At 37.4% G+C, this 26,371-nt stretch overlaps 1 protein-coding gene across 1 annotated transcript; it reads left to right on the top strand.

Annotated features, from left to right (window-relative positions):
- The first annotated feature begins 7,833 nt into the window (after window positions 1-7,833).
- LOC133517417 (receptor-type tyrosine-protein phosphatase epsilon-like) lies at window positions 7,834-14,601 on the top strand. The gene is made up of 3 exons (XM_061850732.1): window positions 7,834-8,798; window positions 10,030-10,105; window positions 13,618-14,601. Exons 1-3 carry the CDS (start codon window positions 7,834-7,836, stop codon window positions 14,599-14,601), a joined length of 2,025 nt encoding a protein of 674 aa, XP_061706716.1.
- Window positions 14,602-26,371: the final 11,770 nt, after the last annotated feature.

The following is a 26,371-nucleotide window of genomic DNA, read 5'->3' as shown; positions in this document are numbered from 1 at the left end:
TGGCCGAGTGGATCTGACATCTGACATTCAATCACGAGGTTGCAAACGAGGGTTCAAATCCTGGCTCGTGCCAATGTGTTTTCGGAACAAACAATGCAATGTGGTACGGAATATTATTTGATATTTACCACGAGCTTTTCGGTGAAGGAAAACATCGTGAGGAAACCTGCATGCATCCGTGAAGAATTTCAAAGATGTATGTGAAGATTGTGAGGACTATAGCCTCTCGCGCATGAGAGGAGGCATGTGCTCAGAAGTGGGACGTATATAGGACGTATGAATTATTATTATCTTTTGTTGCGAATGCAACTTATTATTGTATAATATCAATGCAGTAGCTAAACGCAGCCGTCGGGCTCGGCTAGTATTCGGAGGCTTTTCAAACGCACCAATAGGAGCGCTCCACATATTTTCTAACGCGGCTAATTAGAAGCATCTAAATTTAAACCACTTTTTGTACTGATCATATAGTGCAAATAACTCTTTCATCATCCTCCATACTATCAACATCCACTTTCTACATTTAACCGTTTTGGCAAGAACCCTTGTAAACCAGTACCTTTTGGAAGATTATACTTCACTTCATTATAAATCGAAGTTTTAGTTAAGTCGTCGAGATCCTGACCTGCACGGCGGCTACATCTTTATTTATCTTTCATCTTAGGCTAGGTTTTTATAATATGAATATAAAAGTAAAATAAAAAAGCTATACAAAAATAATACAACATACTATAAAAAAACCACCCACGAAAAACCACGGCTTTTTATAAACATATTATTAAAAAAACCTAACCTAGGGTGCCTCCAATAGCGGTGCACCCTAAGCTGCCACAGAGAAAGGAACCGACGTACAATACGTGTCCAAGAACTCCAAGATTACCGCCTTCTGAATCTGACCCTTGATCCAGCCAGCCAGCGAGTCTCTCTAGATGTTGGTCGAGCTACGAGCGTAGCGTTACAAAAACGTTGGTAGCGAATGTGTTATATGATGCAATGCAAACTACTGTCCATGAGTAGATTAAACAGCCACGGTGCCGCTTCACATCCTTGCCTAAAACTCTTTTTTTATGCTAAACCACTCCACTGTCCGTTTACTCTCACACAACCACTGAAATAGAGCGGTTCAAAATACAATGGACTGAAAGGCTTTTTTATAGGCAACTGAGTGACTAAAAATAAATATTAAATCGGAAAATAATTACCTACTCATTTATTTATTTCTCTTATGTGTAACTTTAAACATCTAAAGTTATACAATAATATTAAATCACGCAACGATGCATTTATACTAAGTTTTAGCTATAAATGTTGAATACCTCTAATTTTTGTGTTTCGAATCGTTTTTATAAATGTGGGCCTCTCAGTAGGATGATAAAATCTAGTCAATTAAGTGGATTTCTGCAAAATATCATTATTTTTTGCAATATATGCAAATAGTTTTTGAATAAAACGATACAATAACCGATTTCCCGTTCATTTTGTTATTTAATAAAAATATTCGAATTTTATTCGAATATCTCGTCAGTAAAAATCGAATATTCGAATACTTGAAAGTTTCGAATATCATTGTGACTCGCGCGCGCAACATGGTGTTTCGAACAAATAAACGGCCGCGCGCGCCCCCACATTGTAGGCTGAAATTTGGCTACCATTGATATAGATACAAAGTTGTTATTTTCAATTTTATTTTATTGAAATAGATTTTGCCTAGCATTGTTATGATAACGTTTAAATTTGGGACAATTTTGCAAAAACAAAAAAATTATATGATTCAAGAACTACAAAAAAATACAGTAATATCCTCGCAGATGGTTATATTACTATTATGGAATTATTTGTGAGTTTTTTACATACTTCATATTTCCGTAACGAGTGTACACACAAATAGGCGTATAGCGCCACCCGCGCGCCTCTTTTGAGCTGCTTCTTATTCCTTGAACATCGTTGCGTGCGATCGTCAGTACTCAGTAGAGGGGTAGCACTTGGACAGAGCTCTTAGCTCTGCTCCAAAGCCCCGACGCTCAAGGGCATTGGGCCGACTATCGTCTTAACACGATTCAAGTTATCTAAAGTGATGGCTGTATGTTGCGTATATTTATGGTATTTATTCAATCATTAGTGGCTTAAATTGGAACATATCGCTTTCGGAAAATAAGAACGTAAGATGGTGATTGGTGATGACCATAGATATAAGAAGGTGATGACAATCATGCGAGTCATGCGACGGTAATGACTCTTTTATGGACGGTGAAGATACTGCATGTATGGTGAAACCTTTTTAATTGGAGTGGTTTCAAACTTTAATGAATATTATAAATAACATGTTTTTTTTGTATTCGCATACAAATAATTAATTATAATTCCGATAATAATAAATAATATGGCGGAGCGGAGATAAGAGCAGAATAGCATTGGTTGATTCCCCACATCTTCGCTCTGCTCCTCTTCAGTGGACAAGCATTCCTCACCAGGGAGTGGCAGAGGGAGGGAAGCAGCTGCACCCATTATAGTAGCAATATTTAGACACTTCTACATATTGCTGCGTCCATGTCAAATTCTACATATAATGTATGCCCCCTACGGCGTCTGCCCCCCCCTCCCCCCCGGCCTCCGTTGAGGTCAACTTGCACCCCTACCCCCCCTGTTCACGGGCTAGCAGTGCTTAAATAAAAAATTAAGTAATTCAGACTAAAGTCCCCTGTTAGTTGAGGCCCTTTTCAGATTTAAGAAATTTAAATCAAAGTTGCTATCTGGCAGGGCGCGGACAAAGCCACGTGCGGCCGAGCGTTCCCATGTGTGTGTGGTCACTGGTCACGCACACAGATACCCGACGCGCGCTCGCGCCGTTGCGTCGCTTCGCCTCACCGCAATATAGCTCGTGCTCATTCTCATGATATGATTCTAACTTCTTGACTCGCCACACGTTTATTTTGATTCAATACTTATCCCGCTACTATTTGTGGCTGTGCTATTCTTTAACTAGACTTTTACCGATCAGTAATTATTTCGGCTTGATTTGTTTACCTACTGGACCTTACCGGGTTATCTAACCGTACCTCTTGAAGTTTGTATCACCTATAATAAGTGTCCATGTAATGTAATCCCATCCGCCAACCGTCCGATAAGGAACTTCGTTGCAAAAAGTCGTTCCAACGTCCAACAAACTTATACTAGATTAAGTAAGGCGTGTGAAGCGCTTTAGGTACTCTATGTAGTTATAGACCCCGGCATGCACTTAATAACATAGTTATGGTGTCTACTGATACATAATTATATAGACAAAGATATGAGACATTACGAAACTTGCCTCGCGACGTTGTCAGCTTGCTCAGCTTTGAAGGCATTCTATTGAGCTGGCAACAACGCGAGCACTGCGAGCAGTCTTCTACATTATTTTCTGGAGACTATCCAGGAAACCTCTCCAAGTCGAAACTTTAAATTATTTTCCAAATTTCGTGGTTTGAATAAAAAAAAATTTTTTATAACCAAAGATAAAAAAGTTTAGCGGACAAAACTGCCCGTAAAAAATTATGAAATCGGTTTCCATTTAGGCGCTTCATTGTTGATCTTTTTGCAACCGAAATGCACTCTTTATGAGGGGCTTATTTTTCTCAAGTTTAACGACCCATTGAGCACGTGATAATAGACCAAAATAGAAAAAAAAATGCTCTCTAAGAATCTAAATTTAGATGAACGCGGTTATCGGTTATGAGAATCGAATTGAATTAACAAGGTCTTATGATAATATCCATAACACTGGAGAAATCTTTTGTACAAAACAAACCTTATTGCTTCGTTTTAGAGTTCACATTTGATTGAAAAAACCAATTGAAATGTGCGTCACACTAATCAATTAATTTGTAGCTGGACCACGTTTATTATCAGTCTAACATAATTGTTTTAGATAAATCAGTTATAAAAATACTAACAGTGTTTTTAATGGGAAGCAATGCTCATATTATCGCGGAGGCTCGTCGAGTGAAAGTGTTTTTGAAAAGTGAGTTTTGAGTGTTAGATTCTGTTGGTAATCCTAGTTATGCGCTACCTAAATCGTTACCAATTATTTCAGGATCAAGTAGTGAAAGTCTCAAACATGGCGTCTCCTTGTAATAAATACCCTGAATGGATCAAATCCAATGACCCGTTCTTTGCTATGGTTCCCAAAAAATGTCTGGATAAAATGATCTGGCTAATAAGGACGTTACCATCTACCGCACCGACAAATTTAGACGGGGAACCTATTTCTATTTTAGAGGTATGATTTGTTTTATACTAACCTAGCTATCTTTAAATCTAGCCTTTGTATTCTTCTCCACTGATTTTAATTTTCCATTGTAGTTTTTCCTGACTATGGATGAGGAAGACTTTTTGGTAGCGATAAAGCATTGCCCCAGGTGTACCAACAGTATTCTGGCTAACGCACGGGATCAGCACTTGGAAAGGACAACAAATAGGTTGGCAAACATGGCTAACCAAGATGAGACTTTAGAAATAGGCTTGTTATTTAATTCTAATCTTTCTTAAAGTTAACGAGGGCTTAGTGAATCAAATTTAAAAATAAGTGAACAAATAAAAATTTATTTTTAAACCCACGCATTAAAAATATTCGAGTTATTATCTAGGAAAAATCTGAAAGCGTTATGTCATGGAATTGCTTTTCAGTACAATAAAAAATTGCTTAAACTACTTATGTTTACTTTCACTTATTCTGTTCCCAATTATCTACAACATTAAACTTCAACAAATAGAAAAAAAAACAATAACAGCGGGAAAAATGACGAAAATAGTTAACATGTATCTTAAACTTAAATCTAGAAGCTTAGAATAACTTACTTCTAAACAAAAACTTGGCCTTAATCTCCGAAAATTTAACTTTTCGAAATCACTTGAGAACTTATTCACTCATCATCATCCTTAGGAGGATCACACTTGGCTCCAGCCTTTTTCAAAATCTTCATCATTTCATCGTCTTTTTTCTCGTAAGCTAACTGATACGCTGTCTTTTTTGCGTAGGTCTTGGCTTCTAAGTTGGTTTTTCGTTGTCCACATATCCATCTTGCAAGCTTATAATTTTTCTGCCAGACACACAAGTGCAGTGGAGTAAAACCGCCGCATCCTTCTTGGCCGTTGATGTCGGCTCCCAAATCCACAACAGTTTCCATCATTTCTTTCGCATACTTTTCTTCGTACTTAACGATTGTGTGAGTACACTGCTCACCGTTGTAGTTTTTAATTGCTAAAATCGTTGGAATTTCATCATCCAGGCATCTTGCGACTCTATCAAGAAGACTTGGCAAGGCGGTTCGACATACCTCGTGAAAGTAAGTTTCTCCCAAATGATTCCTGACGCTTAACATTTCACACAGTTTGTTGGATTCCATCTTGATTTTCTCGAGCAGCTATCTTGTACTATCCCAGAAAAATCGGCGACACGAATAATGCAATGAGTAAGGAAGGGGAGTCTTTATACGAGCCACTTATCAGGAACATTAACATTAGGTCAACCCCTTAGGTCAACCCGTTATTACACGACGTATTTCCCCAATAATGTTTTCCTGTCTGTCGATTGTTTATCGTATGATAATTGAAACAACCTTGAATTTAACATATCTACTTTATAATCGGGAATTTCGGGAGTTTGTCGGCACATATACATATCCGATGTAGTGTTCCCTTTTATTCTTTAAATTGTTAGAGTGTGTGTGCACACATACCTTCCCCGTCTTGTTTTGTCTTCGGCAAAAGATATTCTATGATGTTGTAGAGAAACATATACTGTTCTGGCGTTACGACACTTGAGTGCCTCATCTCGCGAATTTTTAGTACCGTGTTCTGGAGTGAAATTGTATTCTCTTTATTAAGTTGATCTATTGCGTAATCTATAGAACAAAAACTTCCGGTCCGGCCAACCCCCGCCGAGCAGTGGACAACAATCGGTCCGGGTTTGCGATGATCATAAAGCTCTGCTTCCTCTACTAACTTTCTTTGATGCTCATTTACCTCGGTCAGAAGCGTAACAAACTCTTCCAGGTGAGTTGGAACACCGTAGTTAGGCCAATTGACGTACCAAAAGTGCGTTATAATTCTCGAATCCTGACATGTGATATCAGTAAGCCGAAGTCGGGTTGTTACGAAACCGAACTCCTCTTTGATTTCAATTGTCTCTATGACGTAGCGCCCAAAAATAAGTTTGAAACCCTCCTCTTGGACCCAATATTCGAAGCAAATGTCACCTTCATCTGTTTCGGTCAATGACACGATTGTATGAACATCCTCCTGCCAGATGAGTTTCCAGAAATCGCCAGCCGTGATCTCTTTGGGAGCCTGAGAGCAGATAAATTTACTCGGTTCTTCGTATCCATCCACGAAATTTGCGTGGATGTAAGTTGAATCACTGTCGCGATTTGTTACTATGATAGCCGAAGGGTCGCTGTTTGAATGATTGTGGATTTGACTTCCATGCGAAGTCAATATTACGCGGGAATGATCCCAACATGGGATGTCGTACCAACGATTCTTATGTGAATTTTCTTTCTTAGAAAAGTTGTCAGTGGTACCTTTGAGAGAGATGGTTGCCAATTGTTTGAACTCCTGGAAGACGAGGTCCTTGAAATTTGGCTGGTTAACTTTCTTCAAAAATGCGTTGATAGTTAGTGTCTCGAAGCAGTAGTTTGTGGTAGTAGCCATTGTGGTCACGCTTGGTTTAATTTTTAACTTGTTAATTAACTGTTTAAAGAACACAAGAATAGTTATCACAAGAGCGAAATTGGAAGTGAAACCATCCCCATTCCGCAAGCCTTTATAGCTCGCCAAATCGAATAATTTTGGTTCACTTCCACGAAAAGTTCATTATCTATAATGAATTTGGCTGTCGGTAGGCACGCGACTGAATACTAAAATACTAACTAAAGCGAATATAAGTTAAGGGGTAGTACTATCGATAACACAAGAGTCAAATGTTAAATACACAATCTTATTTTGATATATAAGTATTTATTAACTAATATTATTCTACATCCCAAATCTGTTCATTTTATTTTCAGAGTTTTTATTATTAACACCTGAACGGTATTTTTTGTAAAATAAAATAAAAACAGTCACTTGTTACAAGATTCGCATAGAAACAAAGTTCAATATCTCTTTACTGGCTTATCGCAGCGTTTCAAAAATTCAGTGAGGTCATTATCGTGCGCAAACTAACATACGAAATTTCATAAAAATTTGAGCTGCAATCCTACAGGAGACAGCTTCGCCTTAACAAAGAGGACTGGTGTTGGTGATATTGCCATGAGTTCAGAGTGTATCATTAGTTCATAAAACAATCGGAATTCCCAGAATCGTTTTACCGAAGAAAAATATGAAGATATCACAGTAGGTTTCAACGATAAGAGATTCATTCCACGAAAGTACTAAACGAATCTTTGCAATATTCCAGTTAATATACCTATATATAATGTATGGCGTTGACGTTACATTTTTCACGTAACACGTATAAAGAGAATTGGTCATACGGTATAAGGTGGCCCATACAACAATGGAATTTAATGTTATCAGTACAGTTAGTAACAGTGGGAATTATTTAATTAAAACATATATACGTCATTAAACCACATACACCCGATATTAAAATGTTGCGGTTTATGGAGGATAACCCTATATATGAATGCCATAATAAGAGTTGATATCAGCCCATGGAAATTCATACTAATTTCAGAATATCCCTATTTAAGGCGCCTTTGTGTGACTAAACCATTAGTCGTCGTTCAATATTTAACGACTGAAGACTATAACAACTATATATTTTATTTATTCAAATTATTTTTGACAACCACTATGGGTACCGAGTTTAAGGACCTGAAACACTCCGATTTTGTTGCGTTGATGGCACGCAGCGATCGCGAAGAAATAATTGCGGAAGAGCATCGGCAAATACTGAAAAAAGAAATTGAAGGATCTTTTGAAGCCAGCGAAAGTAACCCAGGTTTGAACCGATTTCCTCACAGTGTTTGCTTCGATCACTCTCGAGTGATCCTGCCTACAGAGAGAAAGCGGGGTAACTACATAAACGCAAACTATGTAGATGGCTTCGAATCTCCAAAAAGATACGTCCTTGCGGAAGCCCCTAAACAGCAGACGTGTTACGATTGGTATAGATTATTATGGATGGAGCAGGTCCAGATAGTTGTCATGCTCTGCAAAAAAAGAGAAGACGGAAAGAATAAATGTTATCCTTACTGGAGTGAGGTGGAGCAGCAATCAGTCAAGTTCCAAAAATTCGAAGTAACTACGACCAAAGTTGAGCGGTTCTCCACCTACTTGAAAACTACGCTGCATATCACAGACGGAACAGAAGCCACCCAGAAAGTGACGCACTTCAATTTTATTGCTTGGCCAGATCACGGTGTGCCCTCAGATACAGCAGAGTTTTTACGTTTCGTGTTGGAAGTGAGACGATCTCAAGAAGAGCTTTACGTGGAGTCGCTAATTGATGGACATCGTCATTCCCAGGCACCTCCAATGGTCATCCACTGCAACGCGGGACTGGGAAGAACCCCTTGCTTCTGTGTGGTGGACATAAGCATTGCTAAATTTGAAGTCGAACAAAAAGTTTCCATAGGATCAATAGTTTATTACATACGTAAGCAAAGACACCATAGTTTATTTAACGTTTCTCAATATCTGTTTTGTTACGAAGCCCTTAAATTGTACGTTGATTCAGTAGAAGTGAAAAAATCCCCTAGAACATCTCCTATTCAAAAGGCCGTTTCGTTTTTTAGACAATTGAGTAATTTAGTCAGGTAAATAGTCAGTTAAGCTGTCATTAAGATTAGTTAAGTTGTCCATAAAACTGCTGTGTCATGATCTCTTTGTTCAAAATATTATGTTATAATACTTAGTTTAGTTATATGATAAATAAAGTTGTATTTCAAATGTATTACCGAAGTACTTGTTTCATTCCAATAAGGCAAAAATTTATTTATGGCTCGATATGTCATAACGGGAAGTTCAGAACATTACTAACTTAATGTAATTTTTACCTACCTATCAGGACTTAGATAGAAGACCATGTTAGACATTTTGCATAACAACTAACGCAAATAATTGGACTAAGATTAACGCTCTTATCGCTGCCAATTTCAACATAATATTACTTTTTATCAATAAGAGGTGTCATGACCTTAATTAACATATCACTGAACTAAGTCAATTGTTTGTTTTATCTACAAATTAGTTACAACTTCTAAGAACTTTATTCTTTTAGAATCAGCTTTGAGAATCTCATTGGATCGATTATAAGGCGACAGTCCATTTTGTTAGAACGACTAGAAGTAAAAAACTCACTAATAGTTTTTTTGGAAACTGAAAATAGCACAAATATACTTAATCACTGAAATATATATATAACTTAATCGTAATGGTTAGCTAAACATTCCCATTTCTAATCTCCCTCCATCATGATAACATACTTCAACACTTGGTAACAAAATGCGTATTGCTCAAAGGAGCAAACACTTGAGTGTCGCTGGCTTCTGATTTTCAGTACAGTTTGCGGAAGCGAAACTGTTTTTTCATTGTTAAACTGAGCCAAGGCATTGTCTATAGCACAGAAGGTTCCCGTCCTCTCGATTCCTGTAGAACAATGTACAATGATAGGTCCCGGCTGAAGCGTGTTTTCATCCACAGCTTTCTTCTTCAACTCTGCTTGTTTCAAATTCACCTCGGATATTAGGGCCAAAAACTCTGTGATCTGGTTAGTGTTGTTCATATCAGACCAGCCGGTGTACCAAAAGTGAAATATTTCTCGCGCTGTACCGGTAGTTATGTCTATTAGCTGCAACCGCGTTTTAATGAAATTGAGCTGTTCTTCAATCTGAAGGGTTCGTATAACATACCTTCCGAAGGCTACCTCGTATGCCTCATCATAGACCCAGTATCCGTAGCAAATTTCCCGAAATCCATCATGGGTGTCAGTTAACATGACAATTATCTGAGAGTTTTGTTCAAATATCATCTTCCACCAATCTCCAGCCGTTCGCTGCATGGGTCCCTGGGCCGCGATGAATTTCTTCTCTTCCTCGAAGCCGTCAACGAAATTTGCGTGAATGTAAGTTGAAGAGCTGTCCCTTGGCGTAATAATTATGCGAGATGCCTTCCAATCTCCATAATCATGTGTGATATTCCCATGCGAGCTGATGACCACACGGGAATGGTCCCAGCACGGGATATAAGGGAACCGATTCTTTGGGAGATTTCCACTCCTAGAGAAAGCAATCGCTGTACCTTGTGGAAGAACCGCAACTATTTTTTCGTATTCTTGCTTGATGATGTCCCAGAAGTCCTTCCGGTTGGTCAACTCTAAGAATTCGTCGACCTTCAGCACTTTGAAGCCTTCGTTTTCCATTGCAAGGAAAGTAGGTTACTTGTTCACAGTTTAATAATAGGGACCTACTGTCAGCGCTCTTGCAGCAGAGACAATAATAAAATATTTGTTTAGATGGCGCTTTTTATTAAGTAAACACGAGTATCATAAATATCGATTTTAATAGAGATATGTTAGAGTTTTGACGTTTGCAAATTTTGATGAAAGGATTACGAGCCGAACAGTATTAATTATGATAATTAGTGATAATCTTTAGTAGGCAATCAAACAACGTCACGTTGAGCATCTCTAGCATGCTACATAGCCTTAGTCTAGACAGTTAAAGGATTAAAACAATATATGATAAACTAAATAATATATATCGCCGATTAAACATTCGACTCTATAAGCTTATCAACGCCTACGTGCGTGAATCAGCGTTAGGTTCGTGATTCCGGAAGTAATTTAGCGGTTTCTCACTCCAGACGGTGTGGCGCCGTTTTTTGATTTGCTGAATCATGCTAATTCGTCTAAGAATGTTAACCTGAGGTTTTATAACATTTTTGAGTTTATAATACTTGGAGCGAAATACTCTAAAAATATACCCAACTCGAGAATCATTCTAAACATGCATGAATTGATTATCCGATGAGATCTCAGCATGATGTTTTCGGTGTATGCAGTCGTAAAACTTGTATAGTTTTTTAATTATTTCTTAGAACTGTTGTGACAAAAATATAACTCGGAAATAATAGTATATTGTATGACTGGGGATGAAACAAAACGATTTCGGACAAGGGTGAAGTTACCTACCTGGGCGAAATGAGGACTTGCATCATCCGTTGTCTAAAATCATGTTTCATCCCGTGTCACACACTATATTTTTCTATCCGGTCGAAAAGCGTCAACTTCCGGCCCGTTCCGCTAATTGGCTTCGCTTCGGCCGACGATTACATGCGATCTGAGACATTTATTACTTTACTGCCTTAGGTGTGTAATATACTATTGAAATAAACAAAAGATACTCCGATAGGATCGAAAGAAAGAAAGAAAGAAAGAAAGAAGCACAGAACTTTCCAGTATCTTGTTCTTATATTTATAAAAATACATTACATGCCTTTTCAGCATCAGCAACGCGATCTATTAGAGGCTCTTCATAATTGCCATATAAATAAAATATATATATATATATAACAACCCGTATTACAACTCATGGCCATCACGGAACCCCTATTACTGCAACCTTACCAAAAAGGGACCCAAATACTGACTAATCAGTTAAAATCAACTGAATAATTAATTAATCTCCCGTCATTTTATCGGTCTGATCGTAAATTCCATAATCGTGAGTATTGAGTGTAGACAAATTTTTCTATAAAAGTCTCATCTAGGCTGAGTCAGTCGTCATTTGTCATCAGAGGTGTTCTGATCGTTAGTCCACTTTACAAATCTAAAAGTCAGACTCAAATCATGGTGCCAGTGTTCAAAACTTACCATCGTGCGGACTTTATCGAGCTGATGGGAGGAAAAAACCTGGGCGTCATCCAGCGGGAGCATCAAGAAATTCTTCAGCAAAACATTATTGGGACTTTCGAAGAAGCGTCAGAGACCTCCAATTCTAAATACCGCAGGTACTCAGATAAAGCTTGCTTTGATCACAGCCGCGTAATTCTGCCGAACGGAATGAACGAAGGAAATTTCATCAACGCAAACTATGTGGATGGTTTCGAGTCCAGGAGAAAGTACATCTGTACTGAGGGCCCGCTTCTCTCCACCAGTTACAATTTCTGGCGCATGGTCTATCTCCATCAGACCCAAATAATTGTGATGTTGTGCTCAAAAGAAGAAGACGGTAAAAACAAGTGCGACGCTTATTGGAGTGAAATTGAAGGAGCTTCGATAAAATGCAATCACTTAATCATCACTACCACTAAAATCCAACACCATCCTGGGTATGTAAAGACGACCCTTCTTCTTACTGGAGCCTCCACCCTAGAAGTCCAACACTTTCGCTTCACCCAGTGGCCTGATTACGGAGTTCCTGCTGATACACAAGCCTTCGTTAGATTCCTAATGGCCGTCAGATTGGCCCACGAAAAAATAGTGCAACGCTTGGTCTGGAAGAATAACGGCTATCACTATTTTTCTCCAATTGTCGTGCACTGTAGCGCAGGACTTGGCCGAACTGGAGCCTTCTGTGTTGCAGATATCTCTATCTCAAGATTTAATATGACAGGTACAATTTCTCTGGGTTCTGCTCTTTTCCAACTTCGCCAACAAAGACATAACACTCTTAACAGTTTAGAACAGTACTTCTTTTGCTATAGAGCTATTCTATTTTACGTGTATTATGCAGTAAAGTGCGGGCATAAGACCGTGGATATGTTAACCATAATTAGTAATAATGATTAGTAAGCATCACTGTAATAGTCGAATGACGAATGTGTGTCTAAATGCCTGACTCAACGTTTTTGCGGGCAAACATACGTATATAGATACGTTCAAAAACGTCATTATGTCAGGTTATGAATACAGTAATATTTAGTCACGTAATATCAGGTTATCAATACTGTAACTTTTCTTTTTTGTACTCTAAATAGTTTAAGCGACATCAGCTTTCACAGCATGATCTTCAAAATTGTAAATATTCCGCTTACTATCGTTTAGTTTTTTAGTAAAAATCATTTTGGACTATGTCTTTATTGAAACAAGAAGTTGTTTTTGGTTTAGTACTTAGAAACAAACAATTCACGTACAAAAACTAAAAATGTATAAAACGAGAAGCGCCACTAAGTAATTCAGTAGCGCACTCATTAATATGCTAACTAATTCTTCATAAATTAATAAAAGGCTTTATCTAAAGTTGATCAAATGTTCACCGTGCATAATTAAGCAATAATACTTGGAAAGAACATAAAATATGTTTATCTTACAAGCTGATGCCTATGTTGATAACTTTATCGTTGTATAATTGCTATTTAATAATCAATTTATCTTATCAATCGGTCATAAAACCAAACCAAATAGTTTTACGGCCTATTAAAGTATTTATTAGGCACGTGCTGAACTGATAATCACTCATCGACGTCCAAGCCCTTCATTAAACGTCATGGTGTGCACAGTATTGTTTTCAAACACAAATGACGTAATTGGGAGCAAATATGTTTGTTATAAAAACAAGGAAAATTAGAAAATTTTGGTCATTCTCTGCTGAGCAAGTCCGAAGTAAACATCATTAGAGTAATATGTGTTCAAAGGTGTCTCATATTCTCAACTACGAGGACTTTATAAAACTTGCCGATGAAAGTGACTTTGAAAAAACCATCAAACAAGAGCACGACCAAATTCTCAGCTCGCCAGTAAATGGGGCCTTCACAGAAGCTCGAAGGTTAAACAACTTGACTCTGAACAGATATATAAATCCAACCTGTTTTGACCATTCAAGAGTGATCCTGCCAGTGGAAAAAAAGCGGGGAAATTATATCAACGCTAACTATGTGGACGGCTATGACCAGGCGAAGAAATTTATCTGCATGGAGGCTCCAATGCATCACACCATGTATGATCTGTGGCGCACCGTCTGGATGCACCACTCCCGGACAATCGTCATGCTTTGCGAAAGGACAATCTTTAACCAAGAAAAGGACAATGCGTACTGGCCTCACTTGGAGGGATTCCTAAAAATTGAAAAGTTTACAGTACAAACAAAAAACATTGAAGTTCGGCCCAATTACGTCAAAACAACCCTAGAAGTGACTGACGGGACCGAGGCAAAGCAAGAAGTATCGCACTTTATGTTCACAACGTGGCCTAACTCGGATTTGCCGGCTAGCGCGCAGGACTTTTTGGACTTCATTCTGACTGTAAGACGTCATCACGAAGAAATCAAGGCGAAATTAACCCTGGATAACGTAAAGTTCTCTGACCCTCCAATAGTGGTGCATTCTGAAAGAGGTAATGGTAGGACAGGTGCTTTCTGTGCTCTGGACATTGAGATATCCCGGTTTAACAAAACGGGGATCATTTCTTTAGCATCCACAGTGTCCCAAATTAGGAATCAAAGGTACGGTGCGGTTTCTAATTTTACTTATTACCTTTTCTGTTATCGCGTTATGGCATACTATGTTAAGGTGTTTGGGCAACCAGTGGATAAATTACAGAAACTAACTGTTATATTTTCTATGCCTTTATTCAAAAAATGGGCTTGTTCAAATTTTTTCAGTACGTACAGTAGTCCCTAGTCAAAAAATGAAGTTGTTTATACACGCAAAAAACTGAATGTTATTAAATAAAGTTTGATATATAATAAGTAATAATGTAATCACGAATTAGTAGTTATAAATAATAATATTGTTGTTTTAAAAAATAAATTCATAATAATTATTATTCAAAAGTTAAAGTTTAAATTTTAAATGCAAAAAAAGTAATATTTCAAACGTTAAAATTTAACATTTTACTTTCTAATAAGTAGTAATATTATTTCAAACTCTAAAAAGTATGATTTTGTTTTTTCCGTGTTAAGTAAAAACCATTGTGAGTTCATTTTTTCGACTCAGAAGTTAAGCATAGAAGTAGGGTATTTATAATCTTAAAATTAAGTAGCTGGGAAGCACATACGCTTGAATTGTACAATTATATTATAAGTAATCGTATTTTAAATTAAATTACATTTAACTCGTACAAGTGTGTCATTTATCAACAAGGAAAACTATTTTGGAATTCCCGTCCGAGTCCCATTTTCCTTATCACGCTCGTGTAAATATGGAATATTCAAACACATCACACAGCAACAGTTCATTATCATTAGCTGCCTACTTTTGGAATTAACTTACATATCCATTACCGCGGGCTTTAATTATTCCCAACTGTTTCCTTCAAGGTTTGAATATCTTCCACAAATGTATTAAGAGTATCCCTTCGGCTGTTTTTTGGCTTCCGCCAGCAAAACATGTTCCAAAACTTTATAACAAAACGCATACTGTTCCGGGCGAAAAACACTGGAATGTCTTTGGCTCCTGATCTTTACCACAATTTGAGGTATCGAAACCCTGCTCTCCTTATCAAGCTGTGCTAAGGCGTTATCTATGGCACAATAGGTTCCCGTCAAACCTGCTCCTGTAGAGCAATGGATCACTATAGGTCCTGGAGTTCGGGAATTACTCTCCGTTTCCATCATCAGTCTGAACTGTTCTCGGTTCACTTCGCTCCGGAGATCCAGGAACTCTTCCAGACCGGTAGGAATGGTGTTGTCCGGCCAGTCGGTGAACCAAAAATTGGTTATCTCTTTTGAGGTTTCGGTGGTTCTGTTGGTGATCAGCAGTCGGGTTTTGGTAAAACTCTGTTCTTCAGATATTTCAAGGGTTTTCACGACGTATCTTCCGATGATAGTCTCAGAACCCTGGGGTTTCACCCAAAGGTCATAGGTTTTCTGGTTATCTTTGTTCAAGTCCGTCAGCGACACAACAACACGGGAATTTTGTTCCCAAATTAGCTTTATAAAAGTTTCCCACGTGTTTTCCATCGGGGTTTGGGTGCAGATGTACTTGTTGATGGCCTCGAATCCGTCGACGTAGTTGGCGTGGATGTACGTCGACGCGTTCCTCTCAGATGTTATCACTATTCGCGAAGAGTCCCAATCGTCCTCATCAAAAACTAAACTTTCACGGTTGTTTACGATCACTCGCGAATGATCCCAACACGGAATGTCAATGTACCTATTTTTTTCCGAGTTTTCTTCTCTTGAAAAATTAGCGGTTGTGCCTCGAAGAGGAACTCCCATCACTTGGTTGTGTTCTCGGCGGACGAGCTTGCAGAAATTACGGTGACTTGTCATCTCCAGCAGCTCACTAGCGCTGAGGTTTTTGAAGCAGGTGTTTCCCATCTCAAAGGATCGAAGATTGAAGACTTGATCTTACGGCTGTTTGATTTGAAATGAAGTCAAGCTCGTCCAACTCGATGTTTATAGAGTCTGCATAAATGTTTAGGGAAACACTCTGACCTCATCTTCGCACTTATTCATAGCTAGTTCTCCAAAATAATAAACCAGCCGGTGGTATTAGAGGAAAAATACTAGGCCTTATATTTTTGCACGTCATTATTCTGAAAAACAATTATATAATCCTTACAGGGCATAAATGTTAGTGTCAATTGTATCAGAATGAAGTAACACACGTGGTGAATAAATTATTCATTCATAACATCCTCAAGGAAGTCCTCAATCTTCAGCATACTTTGATACTTTCTGATGACGTAATTGGAGGACAAATGGGGGAAGTTCAAAGTAGAAACCGCGATCTCAAGTAAAACTATTCTTATGGGATGGCAATAGTATACTGACTAGTATAAGTTCATAATTATAATTCATTTCTCAAAAAGCTATATAATTTGAATTTAATTCATCATTAATCTTTTATCGATATCGTTATTGTTGATGATAAGGCCGCGATATAAATTCAAATAATAAATAAATATACAAATAATATATATTTATATATTTATTTATACAATATATGAATAAATATATCGGTAAAAGCAAAGTCTCTAAATTTCGACTTTGAGCGGTTTACTGGTATGGGCCGGGCCTCTACAAACTTCATTAATAATTAAATGCGATTTGCGTAACATGTTTGCATTGCGGCAGATGATTTGCACATCGCTTTGGGCGAGTGGGACGTCGCGGATTACACGTACTACGTATAAGTAAATAAATAAGAAATAAATATTATAGGACATCATTTTACACAAATTGACTAAGTCCCACAGTAAGCAGTACTTAAGCTCAATAAGGCTTGTGTTGAGGTTACTTAGACAACGATATATATATATTATATAAATATTTATAAATACTTAAATACATAGAAAACACCCGTACCCATACGTTTGTTGGCCTAAGTAGTTTAAAATGAATTCGGCGACCGCATTAGGTGAACAACAAAGTGTAATTTGCAGCTTTAAGTGCAACTAATTCAACCGATCGGTCAAATTCCGCACAAATCGCACGCAATTTATCGGTGAGGTTTGTAGAGGCCTTGAAAATTTTCACTAATATGTATTGTCTTTTAAAAACGTTAAATATTTTGTTCCCATTATCTAAACTCCAAATGAAATTATGTTAATATTAGTCAAATAAAATCTATGTATAACGTTAATTATGTATTTATTTATAAGTATCAACCAATACCAACCTGATTACGTCATTACCTACAATTATACATATGCCTGCCTACATATTGTACATCACGTAAATAGGTAAAATAATAATAAATATTATAATTTTTATTTTTAATAATATTAAAATGACGAAATAAATTTAAAATATATTTCTAAGTCCCGTGTTTAAATTCAATTCAAATTTAAACGAAAAAAAGACACTTTGGAATTTGTGAGGATTGATAGAAATTAAACTGGCAATACTATATCGTTGACCTGCACTGCAAAGGGCCTACCGCGAACCACATTCAACGTGTTACCTCTCTGTCACATTTACGTGCGAAGTTACAAGTGCGATAGAGAGGCAACACGTCAAACGTGGTTCGCGGTAGGTCCTCTCCTCTGTTTCGGAACGGAACAGTACTGTAGTGTCTGTGGTTTCGGTATGCGACTCCTGCGTATGCGCTCTTTGTTATTCGTTACTTTTTATTCATTGTTTTGTTTTTTGTTATTTGACTTCGGCATTCTCTACGGACTTACGATTGCTCCACGAAACGGATTTGTTTTACAAGGGATAACGACAACAAGGCACACTGAACGGACAAAGAAACACAAAAAACATGGCTCCTACCCGGCGCTGTCAATACATAAATTGCCTAAATACAAGCGGAACTCATTCATTATTCCGTTTTCCTGTAAAGGATACAAATCGTCTACGAACATGGATAAACAATTCAGGTATGTTTTGTTTTATTTACTTAATTAAGTACAAAAATATTTCTATAACTGTATACAAGTCATCAATTTCATGTTCCAAGTTTTTTTTTATTTTAACTGGTTAAAATGTTCTTGTTGTAGGGGATTGATTTTGTTTTTTGTTAATGCATCCACCCAAGATATCGTTTTTACTAAAAATTACATTGATTCATGTGAATAACCTAGTACTAAATTGACAAAATGCGTAGGTACAAACTACCGTAAAACTACCCAACTCTAGGCCAATAGTTCAAATATACATAGTCCACAAGTCCAATACATAACTGAGTATCAATACCAACATTATTTTATGGCTTGTCTGGGTTTTTGTTCTGAAAATATGACTTGGCACTACCTACAGACATAAATAATACCACTGAACTAGCACCATTCTTGGGCACTAAGGTAAGGCCAGTCTGTAACTACCTACTATTAATGAGATGTTATATTTAGGGTAGTAATGGTAAATATTGGATAACCTAGGTATGTGATTGGAGTACCTATGACTTAAATCAGTTTGGGTTTTCTTTAGTATGATGGGGCCTACATACACTTCCAACATATATACATACACATTACATAGATTTCCATGACCAATTGCCTCCCGGGCGAAAACTCCTATAGTGGTTAATGGCTATGTATAATAACCCTTGTGCACGTCAGCTGCCGCTCCATTGGTGGTTGAGGAATGGCAGCCACCGAAACACGTAAAAAAATATTGTCATCGCCTCACTTTTGATACTTTATTTATTTAATCTTTATTGCACAATACATGAAGGTACAAATGGCGGACTTAATGCCTTAAGGCATTCTCTACCAGTCAACCAATGGGCTAAACCAGAAAGATTAAGTAGGTGCAGTGTCTTTTAAATTAAATGACCGAGACTATATATGAATATAAACTATAATTTGATAAACTTACACATATACTTAATACAAATAAACATACATATATTAATACATACATAATTATACCAAGTGTGAAAGTTTGTCAAGGAAATACTCGTGCAACATGCGCTTGAATGTGAATTTGGTCTGCGCTTGTCTGATAGAGAGTGGGAGAATGTTCCAAAGTGTGATTGCCTGGACAGTGAAAGAATTGGACATGAAACCCGTTCGGTGTTGGGGGACAATGAGCTTAAGACTACGGGAAGAGTGAAGATCTGTGCCTGGACATGGGGTAACAAATTTAAATTTCGAACAGAGATAATCTGGGGCAGACGGGTCTAAACAAGATTGAGTAGAGAGTACAATAGAATATGAAGGGACCTATGCTCTCGAATAGGGAGCCAATTAAGTTAATACTTTGTCAGATGATAGTTCAGGTGCTATTGTTAATTAAAGAAATCGTTTAAAAAAACCCAGTAGTTATCACTGGTAACTAGTGGGAATAACCCATTTGCATTATATGTAGAAAACGAGCTTAGTGGTCAAAAACCGAGAAACAAAAATAAGGTCTTTTAAGTTCATTTTGGCTTTGCAGCTCAGGATCTGAGCTATCACTAGCTAGGGGATGAGCTGCTAAGCTCTCAGTTCGCTATGTATTAAAAAATAACACTGTATAGCAGCACAGGATCTGGTAGCAGCTCTTAGTTCGCTATGTATTAAAAAAACGCTGTATAGCAGCACAGGATCTGGTAGCAGCTCTCAGTTCCCTATGTATTAAAAAAACGCTGTATAGCAGCACAGGATCTGGTAGCAGCTCTCAGTTCCCTATGTATTAAAAAAACACTGTATATTCATATTAATTTTAACTGGTATACAATTTCACGGACGTAAACAACGGAACAAAATGGCTAAGAGCAGGAGAGAGATGGCAAAGGTAGTCTCCGACGTCCGTTAGGGCATGGAAAATGAAAAAGAAGATAGAAGATTCAATTTCAGCTTTGATGTATGAATATCATAAATAAATTCAAACAATTATTGTTTTCAGGCAACATAAAACTCACAACATTGACACCCGACGAATTAAAGAACCGATATCTTTGTGAAGTGCATTTTGATCCATGCTACAAAAATCAAAATGATCAACAAAGAAGATTGGTTGGTACAGCAATTCCAAGACGTCACAACTCTGAAGATGATGCCATTGAGATTGTGAGCTCAGTATCCATACGCGATCAACAATTGAAAGGTAAAACATGTACATGCATACTAATTCATAATTAATATTATAAATGCGAAATTGTGTCAGTTTGTGTATTTGTTACCTCTTCATGCTAAAACGACTGCACGGATTTGGTTAAAATTTGGTATAGAGATAGTTTGAGTCATGGGGAAGGATATAGGATAGATTTATTCCGAAAATCGTCTCATAAGAGGGTTTAAAGCAGGGTGGAAATATGTTCAGCCAAGGTATGGTTGGATCGGACCGATACAGTGTTAGTACATAATGCTTGATTTATATAAAATATAATCCTTATTTAATTTAGTTGTTAGGAAAGTATGTTCTTGCTGTGTAACTTTTTCCTATTTAACCATTTGTTCACTCTATGTTATTTGACTTTCTTCTTCTTGTCTGTTACCTCCCATGATTCTTCTCACTTAATGGTCTCATCGGAAGATCAGCGATGGAAGCCTCCAGCAACATGCTGAGATGAGGTCATTTCGTGGCACTTTATACTTTCTGTTATTGTTATATTATGTAATGTCTTGTTTGTGTTTAAGTAATTCTATTCTATTTTATTCTAAAAGTTAGAGGGGCACATATTTTGGTTGTTGAAGACCCTTATTTGTTTTAAAAGACCTATCCAACGATGCCCGACACCTATCAGTTCAGTTCAGCAGAAGAAAATAAAATTGTAAAATCAGGGTTTTTTTTACCACAATAAAAGATTTATTTATTTTTATTTTATTTTTATTTTATGGATATAAACGAAAAAATAAAATAAAAACAAAAATTGTTTTCTCAATGTAACTTTTTTCTATTCGTAGACTGTAATTATTGAATTAAGATTGCGTATACCAAACTATAATTGGGTACTTTTCATGTATGGAGCCCCTACATAAAGGTAACAGACAAGCAGAAGAAAGTCAAATAATATAGAGTGAACAAATGGTTAAATAGGAAAAAGTTACACAACAAGAACATACTTTCCTAACGACTAAATTAAAGAAGGATTATATTTTATATAAATCAAGCATTATGTACCTACATAACACTGTATCGGTCCGATCCAACCATACCTTGGCTGTACATTACAACTGCATATGCAACTAGCACCAACGGTAGCTTTTGTTGCATAGGTCAAAAATATGAATAAATTGTAAAATTAAAGGTTATTAAATACTTTAAATGAAAACTACAGCGAACATGATGGGTCCAGCCATTTTTGAGTTATTGCAAAAGTTTTCTCATCTTAGTAAAAAGACGTAGAAAGCGCTGCGAAGGTACTCCCTTATGCTTGTAATGTAACATGATACATGAACCCTACCTACACTGAGCATGGCCCGACATGCTCTTGGCCGATTTTTATTTAAAGGAACTTTTTCGTTTTTTATATTTGTATCGAAATATTATTTCTCAATTCCAAATCTAATTTCAGAAACTGCAGTTGAAGTGACACCTGATACATCACCACAAAAATTAAAGGTGTTGACCCCAAGAAATGTGTATGGAAAACGAGCGTTGCAAGTATTACACGATCAAGAAGCGGGAAGCTCATCAACTTCGTCACAATTTGAACAAGAGATGAACATGCCAAGCCCGAAAAAAATTAAGCGTGAAAAATCTTGCATGGAGGAGGAGTGCCGTAAGAGAAAAAGATTACTTCACGCTGCTCAAATCGCATTAAAAAATAACAAGGCCCAAATTAAGAGACTTAAAGCGAAACTGGCACCTGAAAACATATTAAAAAAAAAGATGTTCCCGAACACTTCTTCCAAGCTCATCGCCACGATGCAAATACGAAAAAACAATCGTAAGTGGACGAAGGAGGAGAGGCGGTTTTCTTTGGCGCTATTTTATAAATCGCCTGCCGCCTATATATTTTTAAGGGATCAAGGAGTTGTGCTACCTGCTGTGTCAAGCATCAAGCGGTGGTTGTCGGAGTCCGATTGTTTACCGGGAGTAGCAAAAGATACTTTTTCGCAAATACAGAAAAAATTTGAAGATGCCACTCTCATGGAAAAAGCCTGTGTATTGACTTTTGATGAAATGTCTATTATGACATGTTTAGAATATAACAAAAAATTTGATTTTATTGAGGGATTTGAGGACTTTGGCAGAGGAGAGAGATCCCAAAATGTGGCGAAATACGCACTAGTGTTTCTGGCAAGAGGTATATATTCTAACTGGAAAATACCACTATGCTACTTCTTGTCTCATTCCAACGTGAAGTCTCAGAAGTTGCAAACTTTGATTAAAGTGGTAATTAACAAGCTTTTTGAAGCAGGATTGTTACCAAAAGCAACAGTCTGCGATCAAGTCAGCACCAACCAAAGTGCTTTAAAAGGCCTTGGTGTATCAAAGAACATTCCATTTTTCTATGTTAGCGGTCGCAAACTGTTTGCAATTTTTGATGCACCACATTGCATTAAAAACTTAAGGAACAACTGGCTGTGTAACAATTATATATATGGAAATAAGGAAGTTTCATTCAAGGACGTAATTGCAGCATATGATATCGATAAAAAAAATAAAAGCCGGACGCTACTAAAAATTACGCCGAGCCATTTAAGCCCTAACTCATTCCAAAAAATGAAGGTAAAATTAGCTACACAAATATTTTCCCATTCAGTTGGCGCAGCGATCAACACAGCAATACAAACAGGAGAACTGTCAAGCCCTACTGCTGCGAACACAGCCCAGTTTATTGTTCAGATAAACGACTTGTTTGACGCTCTCAACAGCAAAACTAAATTTGACAAGAATCCAAAGAAATGTGGATTAACAAAAGATAACGCTGCGAGGCAAGCGTTAGAAAATGGTCTCAGAATTCTACAAGACTTAAAAAAAATTGTTGTTAAAGGAAATCTAAAAAAGAACACTACGCCTCCTTGTTTCGAGGGCTTACAGCAAAGCATTAATGGCATAATACTATTGTACACAGAAGAAAACACCGAAGGTGTACAGTACTTGTTAACAAACAGGTTAAATCAGGATGTGTTAGAAAATTTATTTTCAACATATAGACTAAAGGGCGGGAACAATAAAAATCCAAGCGCTCGAATGTTAAGGTCAGTCTTTCGTAGCTATTTAACTGAAATGCTAGTACGGCTACCGGGTCATCAAAATTGCGAGCAGACAGATGTATCAAATTGTGACCTATCTGACAATAGACAGAACCTCACCAAGGAGCCGGAGCCCGAGCCTCGGTATTCGGATTCCGAGGAGACGCCCGAGCCTACAGCAAGTGTAGTGCCCCGCAGCGCGGCCCTGCAGCAAGTGGAGACGGCTCCGACGCCCTGCACATCTCGCGCAGCCGCCCGCGCCGATAGCACAGGGACTCCGACTCTCGAACAATGCTCTGTCACTTATTTCGCAGGATATATAGCAAAAAAATGTTTCGACAACTTTAAGTGTAACAAATGCTTGAAGTCGATGACTAAAAATGTCGATTTAAGTGATAAAAAACAATTATTTATACTAGAGAAAACCTATGGGCTCGCTGAAAACACAACATTAAAATGCCCAAGTGTCAATTTTTACCAAGTCATTGACGTTTGTCTAACAAATTATGAGGACCAATTTAATATTATAAAACATAAATTAAATGTATTAAAAAACATGACTAATCATTTAATATGTATTTTGAAAATAGATCACGCTACCGCATATAATATATACTGTACAGAGCATTTGAAATACAGTGTAGAAAAATTAATTGAAACAAAAATCAATTATTACTGCAAATCACAAAAAAGAAACATGATTCAAAATCAACAAAAGCTTAGGTTGTTACAAAATAAATAAAATAAGTAGTTGTCATGCTTGTTGTTTTATTTCCCTAGGCATTTGAAATACCTAGTATGTACTATATATGAATAATCATACGTAATACATATAATGTATGAAGCAGGTACAGTGCTGATGATACCAGTGGTACATGCACTTTCTTACGCCAGTAGGCAATGTCTAAAGTGTATTCCCATTTGTGGGAAGGATCCATTCCCATCTGTGACCGCCTCGGTTTTTTCCTGTCATTGTTTTGACAGTTGCTATTTGAACAGTTAATCGACATTTGTATAATAATAAGGACAGGAAGAAACCGGGGCGGTCACAGGTGAGAAGGATTCATTCTCATTTGTCCCCGCCAGCAACAATGTGAATGGATTCTTCCCATTTGTGCCCGGTGGGGACATGTATTGTGGGAACAGATGAGAATACACCATGTCTAATTCTTTTACCGTGGCCGTGTGGCCGTGGTGGGTGGTAGCAGGCGCAAAATTATTATGACATTTTTATTTTCAGCAGGTCAAATCACTTAGGTAAGACTTGACTATGTAGCGTAGGTATAATATTACCAGCAGAGTTTAATTTTCAGAAAGTATATTAGAACCCGTTTTTGACTACGCTATTTCTCTGTACCCTGCCTCTTCTCCACACCTGTATTGCCTAATATAAGTGCCCTAATTCAGTACACCGCCCTATACGAAAAATAGTTCATAAATTATACATATAGGTACTAAAGATCCGCCATCCCTGTCCTAACGTCATTCAAGTAACGTGACAGTGGTCCAACCAATGGAATGTTGTAAGTAATTAATTACATGCGGACTAATATCGTAAGTATGCATTACTACCACCAAGTTGTTGCTATCGGTAACATGGGAATTAGTTTTTCATCTGTTACCACTGGGAACAACTAAGATATTTTTTTATCGAATCCATTGAATGGGGTTGGCTGGCCCATAGGTTTTACCGGCCAGTCCTACGAATAGTGTCAAATTCTTGTTTTTAGGGTTCCGTACCCAAAGGGTCAAAAGGGACCCTATTACCGAGACTCCGCTGTCCGTCCGTCCGTCCGTCTGTAACCAGGCTGTATCTCATGAATCGTGATAGTTAGCCAGTTGAAATTTCTACAGATTATGTATTTCTGTTGCCGCTATAACAACAAATACTAAAAACAGAATAAAATAAATATCTCTTTCCAATCACCGAAGTTAAGCAACGTCGGGCGGGGTCAATACTTGGATGGGTGACCGTTTTTTATAGATAATGGTACGGAACCCTTCCAGTACGAGTCTGACTTGCACTTGGCCGGTTTTCTTTTTTCTATTGAAATTTTACCGCCTGGATATCCTTTAAGCCAAATCTAATAGAACAAAACTAGAATTAGGCTACCGCGACATAATTTCATTATTATTTCGCGGTAAACCCGTTCATATTATTAAATAGACAAAACCTATGCTACCTATGTTTGTTGCCAACTGCATTGGTTGACCACACTTAGCCGGCAATGTATCTAAAACCGCTTGTGATTTGCCATAGGGCGAGAGGCCTTTAGAGGTTATTACATTTAATCTTCAGCGTGACACTTTCTACTAGCTTGTTGCGTAGATTCTTAGCATCAGAGAAATGTTAATATATTTTTCTCTGTCCCTCTCACCAGAAAAATCTAAAAAATTGTATATGTGATAACTATTTATCAAACAGCTATCTTCGGCAAATAATTAACCTATACAAGGATCCCGGTGGATTCACCTCACACGAAGTCGTGGTCGGTTTTAAAAATGCCAGCAATATAAATAGGCCGACGGCTGTCGCTAAATCGAACGTGTAAGTCCGTCTCTATCGCTCTTGCGCAATTCCAGTGGCAGATGCCCAGATAGACAATTTCCTTATTTCGATATTCGTGGTATAGGGAAACAGTTTCTGGAGATGCTGGTTCGAACCCCGCTGGAATCATGGATCATATTTAACTTCACTTCACTAATAGTTTGACACAACAAACTCATTTTTAAATTATTTTAAATATTTTCTTAATAAGTTATCGCAAGAAAATAAATCTATTCAATTTACTCAATAAAGTGACACCTGTTGATTATTCGTAATCGTTGACAACGACATGTCTAAATAACTTTCAATGAAGATGTATAGATGTCGCTAGGAGTAATAATATTATATGGTATTGATGATATTTCCTAAAAAGTTTTATGATCTGG

Source organism: Cydia pomonella, chromosome 4, assembly GCF_033807575.1.
Source record: "Cydia pomonella isolate Wapato2018A chromosome 4, ilCydPomo1, whole genome shotgun sequence".
Lineage (NCBI taxonomy): Eukaryota > Metazoa > Arthropoda > Insecta > Lepidoptera > Tortricidae > Cydia > Cydia pomonella.
This window is presented reverse-complemented; position numbering and strand designations above follow the sequence as displayed.

Coding starts and splice junctions, on each gene's coding strand:
- LOC133517417 (XM_061850732.1), top strand. CDS start 7,834: ATGGGTACCGAGTTTAAGGACCTGAAACACTCCGATTTTGTTGCGTTG. Junction 8,799..10,029: donor CAATTGAGTAATTTAGTCAG/GTAAATAGTCAG, acceptor ACCAATCTCCAG/CCGTTCGCTGCATGGGTCCC. Junction 10,106..13,617: donor TCAACGAAATTTGCGTGAAT/GTAAGTTGAAGA, acceptor ATGTGTTCAAAG/GTGTCTCATATTCTCAACTA.